This window comes from Ochotona princeps, chromosome 1 (genome assembly GCF_030435755.1).
Source record: "Ochotona princeps isolate mOchPri1 chromosome 1, mOchPri1.hap1, whole genome shotgun sequence".
Classification (NCBI taxonomy): domain Eukaryota; kingdom Metazoa; phylum Chordata; class Mammalia; order Lagomorpha; family Ochotonidae; genus Ochotona; species Ochotona princeps.
In genome coordinates this window covers 85,406,814-85,422,504 of record NC_080832.1, presented here as the reverse complement: position 1 = coordinate 85,422,504, position 15,691 = coordinate 85,406,814, and the positions used below count along the sequence as shown (strand labels likewise).

The 15,691-nt window shown below is 45.7% G+C and overlaps 1 protein-coding gene across 4 annotated transcripts in view; it reads left to right on the top strand.

Moving 5' to 3' along the window:
- Nucleotides 1-15,691, top strand: part of SMAP1 (small ArfGAP 1) — a 160,411-nt gene that overhangs the window by 31,205 nt on the left and 113,515 nt on the right. For 3 of the 4 annotated variants that reach the window (XM_058661527.1, XM_058661520.1, XM_058661512.1), the window contains exon 2: nt 14,510-14,643. In XM_058661527.1, coding sequence (XP_058517510.1) covers nt 14,510-14,643 — 134 coding nt within the window. Of the gene's footprint in view, nt 1-14,507; nt 14,644-15,691 lie in introns of those variants that run through there. The other variant, XM_058661533.1, reaches the window with a different exon arrangement.

The following is a 15,691-nucleotide window of genomic DNA, read 5'->3' as shown; positions in this document are numbered from 1 at the left end:
GAAAAGCCCCACCCAACCTCCCACCCATCCCAGGTTCCCGAAGTGGGGCATGCTCTGAGGGTCCTGCTCAAGCAGTTTTGATAGTTCAACAGTTCTGAATTGCTGCCAATCTCGCCATTCCAAGCACGATGAAATCTCTTCAGAATCCACTGGCTGACGTAGTCTCTTCATGGTTGGGGTTCTGAGATCAGCAGTTCAGTTGGAGGGATCTCCGAAGAAACTTCATCTGAGATGATCCCAAACCTGATTGCTGTGTGAGTTTGCCAGTACAGGGTCCGGCACATTCTGTCGCTCCAATTAGCTTATGCACATGCTGATGGTTGCATTTGCTGGATGAGTTCTGTTTCCAGTCCTGTCTTCCACACGAACCAGTGGGTGTTGCAGTCAAGCCCGATCCTGCCCACTTCACATTCGGCCCTCACGCAAACCAGTGGGAACTGTAGCCTAGTTGGGGCGACTCCCTGTAACCCCCACCAGGCCTGCCCCTTATCCTGGTTCCCATTCTTGCCAGTATGTACCGCAGACTTGTTCAATCTGTCCCACATCCCATTTAGCTCTTATACATGTCAATGGGCATTGAAGCCTAGTTCAACCCAAGCAGCCCTACTTTCCAGCTCACACATGTGCTGGCGGGTGCCTTTCTGTCCAGCCACCTCTGCCCCAGTCCTGGTTTACATGCTGTTCAGGGGGAGTGGTAGCCCAAGAGGGGGGTGCCCACTTTTTCCCTACTAGGCCACTCCCACTCCCAGATCATGCTCTCTGCAGGTGATTCTGTGGTTTAACTTGATAGAATTAGCCCCAGTGCCAGCCTGTGCCAGCTGATGCTGCGGCAAAGCCCAACCAATGCTCACCCACTCCAACTTTTGCTTGCACCAGTCGGAACAGTCATCCCAACCTGGCTTTTCCCAGATTTAGCTTGCATGAAGCCCACAGGTATTATAGCCCTGCCTGGTTTGTTCTGTCCCCATCCCAACTCACATTCTGTAGTGGGAGTGGCTGTCTAGCAGGGGAGCCCACATCCCCTCTGTCGGCTTTTGCCGCTTGCCTGCTGGTTCTCACGTGTGCTGGTTGGGCACTTTGGCCCAGTCTGGCCTGGCCCCCCTCACCTCAGCATTTGCCAGTGGGTGCTGTAGCTTGGCTGGGCCCACCCCCAATTACAGCTCCCGCTTGTGGGGTTTACAGTCTAGCTCAGCCCAACAGGCACCCCATCCTAGCTGTAATGTGTACTGGTATGTGTTGCGAATGAACCTGGCATGACTTACATTCTGTTCTGGTGCTCAGATTTGCCAGTGGGTGTTGTGAACTGGTTCAGCCTGGTCCACCCCCGAGCTGTGCCAAATGTATGACAGTGGGTACCTTTCCCTGGCCTGGTCTGGGCTGCTCCTTTTTGTGGTTTTTGTGCACACCTGCTGGGACTGTGTCCTGCCAGAGGAATTGCCCAGACTCCTCCATCAGAACCTCTCCCAGTGCTAGATCTTGCACATACCAGTGGGTCCATGGACCAGTCCTACTTATTCCATCTCCTGTGCTAGCAGGAACAGTGACCTTTCCTGACTGGCTTTCAACTCGTTGTGGTTCTTACTGTTGGATGTTTCAGCCCAGCCAAGGCTCGTCCATACCCAGACACTGCTCACACATGGCCCAGTAGGGGCAGAGACCTAACCTAGTCTGTTTTACATCTATCTTGGTCTCCCAGAGTCCCAGATGGTGCTGGAGTCTAGCCTGACTCTGAGTGCCCAGCACCAATCCACACTTGTGCTAAGGGACACTGCAACCATATTCAGACTAGAACGCAACCCCCACTTAGGCCCCTACGCTCACCAGTGGGAACCCCAACCCAGCCACGGTGTTCTCTTAGCTTCCCAACCAGGCCTGCTCCCAGCAGCAGATTGTAAGCATGCTTGTGTTTGCTCTGACCCATCTTGGCACAGCCCCCCACCTGTCTTGGCCTTTGCCTGACACACTCTGTCCTGGCCTCCCTGACTCATGCAAACCAGCCAGTATAAGAGCCTAGCTCAGCATGACCTGTGCCTCCATCCTGATTTCTGTTCTTGCTTGTGAGCTAAGGTTAATTCGGCCCTGCCGGTTCTGCCCTCGTCCATAATCAATCCACACTTTAACCAACCTTTGGAGCTACTATGCCTAGCTTGCCCGACCCCCAGGCCTGGCCCTTGTGATCATCAATGAGAGTTGTGACTTGCTAGGAGAGTTTCCCAAGTTTCCCCAGTTGACCCACTCCTAGACCCAGATCTCATACGTGCCAGGGGGTGTTAGGCCAGTGCCTGGTATATTCTGCCCTTCCATTTTGGCGTTGTGTGAGTTGGTGAATGTTGCAGCCCAGCCTACCCCACACCCTGCTTTAGGATGCACATTTGGGTGCTGCTGCCTTGACCTGCCCAGACTGTTGTCGGTTCCTTTACCCGTGAGTGATAGCAGGTGCCATGGTCACACCTAGCTCAGCCCATCACCATCTCAACTCTTGGGCTAACCAGTGGGACTTTTATCTCCACAGGGTTTGGCCCACACATCCCCCACAGAATTTACCCCTGGATCTGTTTCTGTCATGTGTTGATTAGTGTCATGACCCTACCTACTGTGACCCATCCTCTGTTCTAGCACTCTGTCAGGTACTGGTACCTAGCCCTGCCAGACAGGCCCCCAGCCATAGCTTTTCTGTGGACTTTTGTGTGGCAGCCAGAGATGCTCTACGCTAACAGCCCATCTCAAGATTTCCATGTGGGCTGGTGCATCAGTCTGGCCAAAATGGATCTTATGGACTCTCCCCTCCAAACCACCAGGTCTCAGTCCCCATGCTTGTCAGCAAGTTTCATGACCCCGTCACTGGGAGTCACACAGGATTCATCCCTCACCTACACTCACACTGGCTTTATCCATGGATGCCCCTAGGCAGCAATTATATACCCTAAAAACTCTAGAGCTTGCGGCCAGGCCGCCAGCAGGCAGAGCCTGGTGCCCAAAGCCTGCGACTCTCACCCCCTGTCGACGGTGCTCATGGGCCAAGTCCTGGACATTGGGATCGGCCTGGTTCGGGCCCCCCTCCCCCCGCAGCAGCCATGCTACAGGAGGCTCCTTTTGCCCCAGCCCCACTGCCAAACACCGCCCTGGCTCTTCCTGCCAAAAGATGGTGGCGGAGCCAGGGCTCTAATCCCATTCCCGGCATTCCCTCATGGTGTACTTACCCTGAGGGAAGAAATCTCTTGGTCCTAGGAAGGTCTAGGACTTAGTCACCACTTGGCAGCAGTGCCCATGGGCTGAGTCCCAAGCATTGGGGTCCGGCCTGGCTCGGGTGCCTGCTTCAGCAGCCATGCTTCAGGGGGTCCTGTTGCCCCAGCCCCACAGCTGAACTGCCATTCTTAATTATTTCATAACTTTTCATTTTTAGCAAGCTGTGCTTAGAAATTTGTTTAATTTTGCTGATGGTTTTAACCTATAGATTCCATTTTTTAAATAGATACTGCATAGTTCATATTATCTTTCTCTTCTAGAGAGAAATTATTTGTGTCTTTCAATGAGTAGGTGCATATAATAACATTTATCTTCTGATAGCAGAAATTATTTGTCTTTCAATGAATCGGTGCATGTATTAACATTTATCTTTTCAATACTGTTAGAATCTGTGGTTATATCACTTCTCTTATTTCTGATATTGATAAACTGTTTTATTTCTTAATCAACCAGGCTAAAGGGTTATCATGTTCATTTATTTTTCCCAAAAAGATTTAGTTTTATTTTTGTTTCTCATGTTACTAATTTCTGACATTGTTTATATTACCTTTGGTTTATAAGATGATTCTAGCATGATAAAATTTGTTGATTGACAGTAATTTACTTTGAGCTCTCTTATGAATTTGTTCCAGCATCTATTATCTTGGATTTTTTTCTGGTGAGAAATCTGTTCTGATTATATAGGCATTTGTTCCTTTGTACACAGTGTCTTTTTTTTTTTTTTATTGTTGACAGTCTTTACGTAATTACGGTAGAAAGGTTCAGGGGCAATAGGGAAGAAGGTAAGACTTTTATGTCCATATCGTTTCCTTCATGTATCTGAGGTAAAGGAGGATATTGAGGGAGAAGCCCCACCCAGTTTCCCACCCGGCCCAAGTCCCGGATGTGGGACATGCTCTGAGATACGTGCTCAGGTGGTTTTGATAGTTCACCAATTATGAATCGCTGCCAGTTGCGCCACTCCCAGCTTGATGAGGTCGTTGAAGAATCCACTGATTGTCACAGTCCATCATAGAGTCTTCATTTGCCCAGTATTTCGCCGCCCAACATATAGCTGAGGTGGTTGATTGACCCGTTCTGTCCTCTGTCTTCTCCTGGCCAGGGTTCTGAGTCCAGCAGTTCGATTGGGAAGATCTCCCAAGAAACTTTGAGGTATTCCCAGACCAGACTCTTGTACGTTCAAGCAAGTACCGGGCCCGGCACAGTCCTTCGCCACGATCAGCTGGTGGTTGCAATTGCTGGGCTGGTTCTGTTTTCAGTCCCGACTTCCACTGGAATCAATGGGTGTTGCAGTCCAGCCTGGCTCTGCCTAGCACATACTTGGCCTTGTCATCCACCAGTGGGAGCTGCAGCCTAGTCGGAGCGACCCACAATAACCCCCACCAGGCCAGCCCCCTACCCTGATTTGCCAGTATGTATAGCAGGCTAGTCCAGTCTGTCCCACATCCCATTTGGCTCCTGTACTTGTCAATGGGCATTAAAGCTTAGTTCCATCTAACCAACTCAACTATCCAACCCTCACAGATGTTGTTGAGTGCCTCTCTGTCTAGCCACCCCGGCCCCCGTCCTAGTTTTCATGCCCTCCCGCAGGAGTAGTGACCCAAGACGGGGGGAACCCACTATTTCCCTTCCGGGTTTCTCTCAGTCCCGGTTTATGCACTCTTTAGGTGATTCTGTGGTTTGACTTGACAGAATTAGCCCCCAGTGCCATCTTCTGCCAAATGATGCTGTGGCTAAGCCCAAACAATCCTTACCCTCTCTAACCTATGCTTGTACCAGCAGTAATAATCCGCCCACCCTGGCTTTTCCCTGATTGAGTCCACATGCAGCGCACAGGTGTTGTAGCCCCGCTCGGTCTGGTCTGTCCCCATCCCAACCCATGCTCTGCAGTGGGATTAGCTGTCCAGCGAGGGGACCAGCCCCTTAATCCCCCCGCTGGCTCTGCCCTCTTCCTTCCTGGTTCTCACGCGTGCTGGTTGGGTGCTGCAGTCAAATCCAGTACAGGCAATCTCACCCTGGCATTCCGTATTGTGGACTGGTTTTTGTCGCGACCGAACCTGGCCCGACCCGCACTGTGTTCTGGCGTTCGGATTGTCCAGTAGATGACATGAACCGATTCAGCCTAGTCCCTAGACCCATGCCAAATGTATGCCAGTGGGGAACTTTCCATGGCCTATTCTGGGCTGTTTCCTATCGTGCTTCTTGCGCTTATTTTGCGCATACCAGGGGGTCCTTGAGCCAGCCCTACTCAGTTCACCTTCTGTCCTAGCAGGAACAGCGGCTTTTCCTGGCTTGCTTTCACCCCATTCTGATTCTTGTTGTTGGATGTTTCAGCCCAGCCATGGCTTGTCCACACCCATGTACAGCTCACACATGGCTCAGGAGGGGGTTGAGACCTAGCCTAGTCAGTCTCACATCTACCCTGGTTCTCCAGGACACCAGATAGTGTTGGGGTCTGGCATGGCCCGGTGCATCCAATCCCAGCCCACACTAGTGCCTTGGGAGACTACAACTGTTTCCTTGTTAGAACACAGCCCCCATTCCAGCACACGCGCCCCTTGGTGGGAACCTCAACTCAGTTAGGGTGTCCCCTTAGCTCCCCAAACTGGTCCTGTTCCCAGCTGTAGATCATGCACCTGCCAGTGGTTGCTCTGATTCAGGTTGTCTCAGTCCCTCACTTGTCCTGGCCTCTACCCTAGGCACTGTGACCTAGCGTCCCTGACTAAAGTAGACCAGTGGGTGCAAGCGCAAAGCTACATGTCCCTATCACTGGCAATCGCCCGGAATTCATGTTTCACCTATACTAAAGTTTGTCTAATTCATGAGTGTCCCTGAGCAGCTGTTACAAATCATAAATACCCCAGAGCTCGCTGCTGGGCGGCCAGCAGGCAGAACCTGGCACCAATTGGGGCACTGGCCGCCCAAAGCCAAGGGCTCAGCCACCACCTTGCCAGGGTGGTTTTGACTTGAACCGCTAGCTGGATCCCACTTAGCAGAGATGCCTTTCCGCAGCTGTCACCCTGGAGAGTGAGTGGTTCAGTCCATCCCCAGCCCCAAGAATGGAATCCACCCTGACTTGTGCTGCCGCCATGGCGGCAGGGCGGAGCTAGACTACACACAGTGTCTTTTATTAAGCTGCTTTTAATACCTTTTTATCATTGCTGTTTTTCAGCAGCGTGATTAACATGTATCTTTTAGTTGTTTTACTTATGCTTCCTGTATTGTAATTCTTTGGAGTTTTTGGTTCTGTGAATTTATAGTTTTCAGAAAGTTTTTGCAGTTACTTCTTTACATGCTTTTCCTTCCTTCCTTCCTTCCTTCCTTCCTTCCTTCCTTCCTTCCTTCCTTCCTTCCTTCCTTTTCTTGTCACCTTCTAAGTCAGGGATTCCAATTTTAACTTAGACTCCTGAAATTGTTGTACAGCTCAGTTGTGCATTTGAGGTTGTCTTTTTCTCAGTTTCATGTTGGTTATTTTTGCTTTGTTCTCAGATGCTTTGTTGTATCTTTTGTTTTTCTTAATAAACTGTTAATTCTATCCAGTATATTTCTTATTTCATATTATAGCTTATGGCTTCTAACAGTTTTAAGATTTACTTATTTATTTGCATGGCAGGGTATAAATAGAAGGAAGAGGGAGACAGAAAGATCTTCCATCTGCTTGTTCACTCCCCAAATGACTACAATAGCCAGGGTTAGGGTAGGATGAAGCCGGCGTCCAGGAACTCTGCATCTCTCTCATATGGGTGGCAGGGCCCGAGTATGTGCTGCCTTTCCAGGAACATTAGCAGGAGGCTAGATTATAAGTGTAATAGGGTTTACATTTTGATGTAGCAGGTTCAGCAGTGCTAGCTAGCATGGGCACTGGTTTGAACCCCGACTTTTCCATTTATCCTTAACCCTGCCAATGTGCTTAGAAAGCAGCGCAGGATGGTTCAAGTACTTCAGTTCCTCTGCTCATGCAGGGAACATTGATACAGCTGTTGACCCCTGGCTTTGCCCTGCCCAGTACTGGCCTTTGTGTTCATTTGGTAAGTGAACAGTGGATAGAAGATCCTCTCTGTCTTACCATCTTTCTCTATAATGGTACTTTTCAAATATGTAAAAGTAGTCTTATTTATTTATTTAAAAAATTTTTAATTATTTACTTTTATTGCAAAGGTGAATGTATAGGGAGGAGGAGAGACAGAGAGGAAGATCCTCCATCTGATAATTCACTCTCCAAGTGATCGTAACGGCTGTAGCTGAGCCAATTTGAAGCCAGGATCCAGGAGCTCTTCTGGGTCTCCCACACGGGTGCAGGTTCCCAAGTCTTTGGGCCATCCTTGACTGCTTCCCCAGGCCACAAGCAGGGAGGTGGATGGGAAGCATGGCCTCCGGGATTAGAACCGGCGCCCATATGGAATCCGGGTGCGTGCAAGGCGAGGACTTTAGCCACTATGCTGTCGCACTGGGCCCGATGTTTAATTTTAAGGAGACCGCTGGCTGGCTCCTGGGTTGAACTTGCCTGTGTCAGTGTCTGAGCACTTCCTAGACAGTAATCTGCATTTATGATGTGACTCCCACCTAGCTTGATGTCTCTCACTTGATTTCCCATTGCTTCAGGGATGTTGTTTTATACATTTTGCTTATTTTTAATGTTGCCTTAGTTTGGAAAAAAAAGAAGTCTCATTGGGGCTGGTGCCATTGTTCAGCTGTCATATCTTCCATCTTGAGTGCCAGCATCCCATATTGGCTCTGGTTTGTGTTCTAGCTGCTGCACTTCCCATCCAGTTCCTTCCTTGTGAGCTGGCAAAAGCACTGGAGGGTGGCTCAAGTCCTTGGTACTCTACATCCTGTGTGAGACTCAGAAGAAGCTCCTGGTTCCTGGCTTTAGATCAGCTCAGCTCTGGCTGTTGTGGCCACTTTTGGAGTGAACCAGTGAATGGAAGGTCTTTGTCTCTCCTCCTTTGCCTTTTCAGTTAAAAAGAAAAGCTTGAAAAAAAGAATATATTGTCATTTAAATGGTATGATTCAGTAAAGTATTATTTATAAATAAACATCATATGACAGGAATCCACAGAATTTTTACATTTGTATATTAACTACTATCAATATTAGAAAAATGTATTTGTCTTTCTGGGTCTGGGTTTTTCCACTTAGCATAATTGTCTGTAGTTTATTTTGCTACATGTTTCAGGATATCGTTCTTTTTTATGGCTGGGTAGTATTCCATTGTATATGGAATACATACCATATTTTCTTTAATGACATCTCCGTTGATTTCATGTCTTAGCTGATGTGACTCGAGCTGCTGTAACCGTGGGGAGTGCATATGTATCACTTTCACACACGGATTTAATGTCCTTTTGCCATATTCCCAGGGTTGAGATAGCTGGGTCATATGGTAGATCTGAGGAATCCTCATACTGTTCTGCATAATGCTTATGCCAATTTGCATTCCCACCAGCACTGTGTCAGGGCATTTTTTTCCCCCTATCCTTACCAGGATTTATTGTGTTTTGATTTTTGTATAAGAGCTGTTCTAACTGGAATGAGGTGATACCTCATTTTTTTTTTTTTAAGATTTATTTTATTTTCATTACAAAGTCAGATATACAGAGAGCTCATTGGATCTCCCATACAGGTGCAAGATCCTAAAGCTTTGGGCCGTCCTCGACTGCTTTCCCAGGCCACAAGCAGGGAGCTGGATGGGAAGTGGAGCTGCCGAGATTAGAACCGGTGCCCATACGGGATCCTGATGTGTTCAAGGGGAGGACTTTAACCACTAGGCCACGCCGCCGGACCCACTTTGTTGTTTTTATATGCTTTACTCTGGTGGCTCGTGATCCTGAGCATGTTTTTATTAGTAGTTTGTCTTTAGTGTTTTGAAAAATGCCTGTTCATATCCATTGCCCATTTCTTTTTTCAATTAAAAAATTTTTGATATCGTTTACATAATTGAGATGCATATGCCATGTCGATCTTGGATTAGTGTGGGGAGGGTCAAGATTTGGAGGAGGTGAGTGGAACAAATGTTTCAGTTTTTCATTTTTTTTTTTCCTGTGTCCCCAGGGGAAGGGTGGGGACATTCCTTGCTGTCAAACTACTTCAGTTCCTGGGGATGGGAGCTGGTCATTTGACAACACCTTAGATACTCTTAAATCAGGAATAGTGTTCCAAGGGTGTTGCTTGAGTGATTTTGATAGTTTTGAGACGTCATTGGCTTCATTGCTGCACAGCAGAGAATATCTTTCTAAGGTCTGTGGGTCGACCAGGTTCACCTTAGTGCTTCCACAGACCCAGGAACATGATACAAAGCTTGCCAAGAGAGTGTGCTGAGCTAGATAAGCTGGCCGTCATGTCCCCTGTGTATACATCTGGGCATGCTGTCGCCTGCATAAGCCTCAGCAATTGAGGAGGCCCAGTTCAGACACATGAACTCTAAAATTGGAGCACATTGATTTCCCCTTTAGTTTTACAATGGATGTCCTTCATGAACAGTCAGAAGTCCATTGTGTTGTTGCAGTATTTTGTAGGCATGGACATTGTCAGGGAGTACATCATCGTACTGTTAGGGTAGTTTCAATTCTTTCACTGGGGGTTCATCTCTGGTCTGCATGCATAGATATACAGCACTTTGTCTTCATGTCTGAACATACCAGTCTCCGCTACATTTCCACTATATATATATATATATTTTTTAAAGATTTATTCATTTTATTACAGCCAGATATACAGAGAGGAGGAGAGACAGAGAGGAAGATCTTCCGTCCGATGTTTCACTCCCCAAGTGAGCCGCAACGGGCCGATGCGCGCCGATCCGAAGCCGGGAACCTGGAACCTCTTCCAGGTCTCCCACGTGGGTGCAGTGTCCCAATGCATTGGGCCGTCCTCGACTGCTTTCCCAGGCCACAAGCAGGGAGCTGGATGAGAAGTGGAGCCGCCGGGATTAGAACCGGCGCCCATATGGGATCCCGGGGCTTTCAAGGCGAGGACTTTAGCCACTAGACCACGTCGCCGGGCCCCACTATATATTTTCTAACAGAATCAGTGAGCACAGTCCACATTGGGGTGAAAATAAATTTTTCTTTACAGGAAGTTAACAACCATGCTGCTAAAATAAAAATGTATCACAGGAGTGGTGAAAACAGAAATCAGAAACCTTCTTGTAGGAATAGATGCCAGTGTGTGATTCTTGTGCTGAGGAATTACAGTTAATAACTAGAACTTCATTATTCATGATATGTAGCAAAGCAGTGTTGAAATGGACATTTACAATCTCAGGTGTTTACAAGCAATCCATCTCTAATGGATGATCAATTAATGAATCACAAGAACTTATTGGGAGATACAGATAACCAGGAAGTGCAAAAAGGGAAAGATTCACTGCAAAAATAATTAGATTTGACTCTACAAAACTGCATATTGAAACAAGCAAGAGCCATTCCAAAAGATGAGCAAAGGAGCAGGCTATTTTGTGTTTTCTGTGCGTCTGGGATTATTGTTTTTCTTTGCATGGGAGTCAGACACAAAGGTGGGTTAGACAACATGTGCTGCAAGGCCAGACCACACATCTGTGTCATGTTCCTTTCCCCCTCCGCTCCCCGCTAAGCATTCATTTATTTTTATTGAAAAGGCAGATTTGCAGAGGGGAGAGACAGAAAGGTCTTCTGTGTGCAGGCTCACTCCCAAAGTGGCTGCAGTGGCCAGAGCTGAGCTGGTCTGGAGCCAGGAGCTTGTTCAGGTCTCCCACACAAGTGCAGGGTCCCACGGTTTGGGCTGTCTTATGCTTTTCCAGGCCATAAGTGGGGAACTGGATGGGAAGTGCAGCAGCCGGGATAAAAACTGGTACCCATTTGGGATCCTGGTGGTTGCAAGGTAAGGATTTAGCTATTAGGCCATCTCACCAGACCCTGTGTGATATTCCTTGAGGTCAAGTTTTGAGTGCTATGGTCTAGTTGGGGAGGCCAATAAGAACTGCTACTGTTCTGGTTCTCAGACCCAACTCTCAAGCATGCTGGCAAGAGTTGTCTGGGAGATTCTTAAGCATCCCTACCAGGCCCACCCCTAGGCCAAATAAGTTTTTTTTTTTTTGTTAAGATTTTTTTTTTTTTGAAAGTCAGATTTACAGAGAGAAGGAGAGGCAGATCATCCTCCATCCACTGGTCCACGCCCCAAGTGGCTGCAACAGCTGGAGCTGACCCTATCCAAAGGCAGGAGCCAGGAGTTTCTTCCAGATCTCCCATGTGGGTACAGGTTCCCAAGGATTTTGGCTGTCCCAAAACTATGTTTTATTTACAGAACTGTGTTTGCAGCAGTGGTGATACACATAGGCTTTCATTCATTATCCATTTTTGTTTCCACATATAAGAGAGTATATGATATTTGTTTTTCTGTGTCTAGTTTGTTTCAACATAATATCCTCTAGTTGAAACCATTTTGATGCAAATGATAGCTGAGTAACATTCTGTATATATAAACCACATTTTTCTTTATGCATTCTTTTGATATTGGGCACTGTGGTTGATTCCAAACTTGAGGTATTGATGAATCAGTGGTAGAATTCACCTTAAAGAAGGTGCTCATATTTGTATCCCCATTTGAACTTGAGTTCTGTGTTCTTAATTGCCTGCTGGATGTTTTGTCCTCTGCCTGGTTTGTTACTGTGTTTTCTGTTGTTGAGTTTTGTCATTTCTTTGGGATGCTGTTTACATTGTCCATTTCCCTTTTTCCTTCCTCCGCATTTGCAGATCAGCAACAACACTAGACACACTTAACAATGCTTTTGCTTTCTGCATTTTGTTATCTATAGCCTGCTGTTTTTTTCAGAAATATTAAGTGAAAAATTCTAGAGATAAAGTTTTAAATTGTGTGCCATTCTGCATAGTATACTGTAATCATTTTCCCTCTCAGTTTATCTTATTGGGAAGTGAATTACTTAAATATCCATTATATATGTTCTAAATATTCTATTTGTTAATCAAAGGGAAGCTATAAATTATGAGATCCAATGTTACATATTGCAGTGCTTATGTTTCAGTAACTTATTTTACTTAATAATGGCCTCATTGCACAAGGGTAGCATGGTGGTCATCAGATTTGCCAATGAGAAGTCATAAAGTACTTCATTTAAATATTACATTTCCCCAAGAAGAGTGGACACGAACTGGTGCTCACATGGGATCCCCACACTTGGAGGCAGAGGATTAGCCAGTTGAGCCAGTGTACTGTGCGCTAAAAGGCATTTTTCTTAATTACTACAGCAATTGTACGGTTTTCATGTTTCTTGGCAATATATGTTTTTGGGGAATAACCCAGCCATATTATTCGTAGCCATTAATTTTTTAAAATCTATTTTATTGTATTGTTGTTGACAATCTTTACATAGTTAATTACAGTTAAAGGAAAAAGAAGAAAAAAAAAGAAAAGAAAAAAAAAGGTTCAGGGGGATAGGGAAGTGGGTAAGGCTATTATGTCAATATTGTTTCCATCATGTATCTGAGGTAAAGGGGGATATTGAGGGAGAAGCCCCACCTGGTTTCCCGCCCACCCCAAGTCCCGGATGTGGGACATGCTCTGAGATATGTGCTCAAGTGGTGTTAATAGTTCTCCAGTTATGAATCGCTGCCAGTTTCGCTCGATGAGGTCGTCCACTGATTGATATGGTCCATCATAAGGTCTCCGTTTGCCCCATATTTCGCTGCCAACATATAGCTGAGATGAATGATTGTGCTGTTCTGTCTTCTGTCTTTTCTTGGTTAGAGTTCTGAGTCCAGCAGTTCGATTGGGGAGATCTCCCAAGAAACTTTGAGGTATTCCCAGATTAGTTTCTTGTATGTTCTAGCAAGCACAGGGCCCGGCACAGTCCTTCGCCACGATCAGCTGGTGGTTGCAATTGCTGGGCTGGTTCTGTTTTCGGTCGTGAGTTGCACTGGAACCAATGGGTGCTGCAGTCCAGTCTGGTTCGGCCCTTACATCAACCAGTGGGAGCTGCAGCCTAGTTGGGGCGACCCACAATAACCCCCACCAAGTCCGCCCCCTACCCTGATTTGCCGGTATGTGTAGCAGAAGACCAGTCTGTCCCCCATCCCCTTTGGCTCTTGTACTTGTCAATGGGCATTAAAGCTTAGTTCTGTCTAACCAACTCAACCATCCAGCCCTCACATGTGGTTGAGTGGCTCTCTATCTAGCCATCCCAGCCCCCTGTGCTAGTTTTCATGCCCTCCCATGGGAATAGTGACCCAAGAAGGGGGAACCCACCATTTCCCTCCCAGGTCTCTCTGTCCCGGTTTATGCACTCTTTAGGTGGTCCTGTGATTTGACTTGACAGAATTAGTCCCCAGTGCCAGCTTCTGCCAGCTGATGCTGCTGCCCTGATCTAGTCCACATGCAGCGCACAGGTGTTGTAGCCTTGCTTAGTCGGGTCTGTCTCTATCCCAGCCCACGCTCTCCAGTAGGAGTAGCTGTGCGGCGAGGGGACCAGCCCCTTAATCCCCCCGCCAGCTCTGCCCCTTCCTTCCTGGATCTCAGGTGTGCTGGATGGGTGCTGCATTCATATCCAGTACAGGCAACCACGCCCTGGCATTCCATAATGTGTACTGGTTTTGTCGCAACCAAACCCGGCCCATCCCGCACTCTGTTCTGGTGATCGGATTGTCCAGTGGATGACATGAACTGATTCAGCCTGGTCTGCTCCTGACCCATGCCGAATGCATGCCAGTGGGAAACTTACCATGGCCTATTCTGGGCTGTTTCCTATCATGCTTCTTGCGCTTACCTGCAGGGACTGTGTCCTGCCAGAGGAGTTGCCCAGGCTCCTCCATCAGAACCCCTCCCAATGCCAGATTTTGCACTTGCCAGGGGGTTCTTGAGCCAACCCTACTCGGTTCACCTCCTGACCTAGCAGGAACAGTGTAGTCATTAATTTCTATGTTTACTTTTCTAAACGGTTTTGTTTGATATCTATGTTTAACCACTTAAGCACTCTTCTCTTTGATAAATAATTACAAAGGATGTTACTAGTAGTAATTAAAATTGTGATATTGTTCACATAGGGACAGTTTCTAGAAAATAAAAATTAGTATATCGGATAAGATTCTTGAAAATCGACTTTTAACCTTTCAGTGCAGTTTTGACACATACATATGTTTTCTTAGCATGCTGTTGCACTGAAAATTAGCATGTGATTTTGGGAAGCTTCTAGTATAATTGTATTAAGAAAGAATGCATCATGTTTATTTTACCTTTTAATATTTGGTTTTGTTTGCTGCTTTTCCTTAATTAGGTCCACGATGGGCTTCCTGGAATATTGGTGTGTTTATTTGCATCAGATGTGCTGGAATTCATAGAAATCTTGGGGTTCATATATCCAGGGTCAAATCAGTCAACCTAGACCAATGGACACCAGAACAGATACAGGTAAACATAGTTGATCAAGAAGTTATTAAAAATACTTAAAATGCTTTAAGATTTACCTTTGCTTACATCTAAAGATTAATGCTAAAAATTTATATTGAAATGGCCTCCATCACGTATAAAATATGCATGTTATTTGAATTGTCAGTTAAATTTTTGTTTTTTTCCTGGGTCTGTGGTACAGTCAGGTTTTAATATTGTTTTATCAAAAAGGCTGATTTTGGAATATTTAAATAAATATCATTTGTGTTGATTCTATGTAACAGTGTAATTCTGGAGTTTTATTTTCTTGTCAGTAGAGGGAGCCAGCATAAAGAAAATGCACCTCTAGTTAAAGTGGCTTGCATATGATTTCTCTTTGTGCAGAGGTATTCTTGATTTTTCAGGTAGAGTCTAGGACGTTGAGGCCAGCTCCGTGAGCAGATGTTTTTAGGACTAGTTCAGGCTTGTTTTGAGTGTTTTAGCTCTGTAAGAGACAAATTTATAATTTTAGTTTGCTGTTTTTCCAAAATGAATGTCTTTAACTGTCAAAATTTTGCTTTTTAATTCTTAAGATTGGCTGCTCATATAAATTGATTGTTTCTAGTCATATTATTTTATAATTTGTGATGAAATTATACGACTTAAATGCTTTGAGTAAGTGTTGAGCCAACCAAATATGTAAATATAAAGTTGTCATTCAGTATTTCATGGGAGATTGTTTCCAGGACTCCCTTGTGGATACCAAAATCTGCAATGTTCAAGTCATTTAAATAAAATGGTATAGTGTTTACATATACATACACATACACATATACATATACATATACGTAACTTACACAACATTCTCTCGGCAGTTTAAATCTATGGATTACTTATGCCTGTTGAAATGTGTTGTATAAATAGTTGATTAAACAGTATTGCTTAGGAAATAATAACAGGTAAAAACAGATGTACTTAATATAAAGGTGGCTTTTTTCCTTATGTATTTTCCACTTTTGGTTTGTTTAGTCTGGGATAAAGGGCTGGTGCAAATTTAGAATCCCAATATATGTGATTGTAATCCAATATG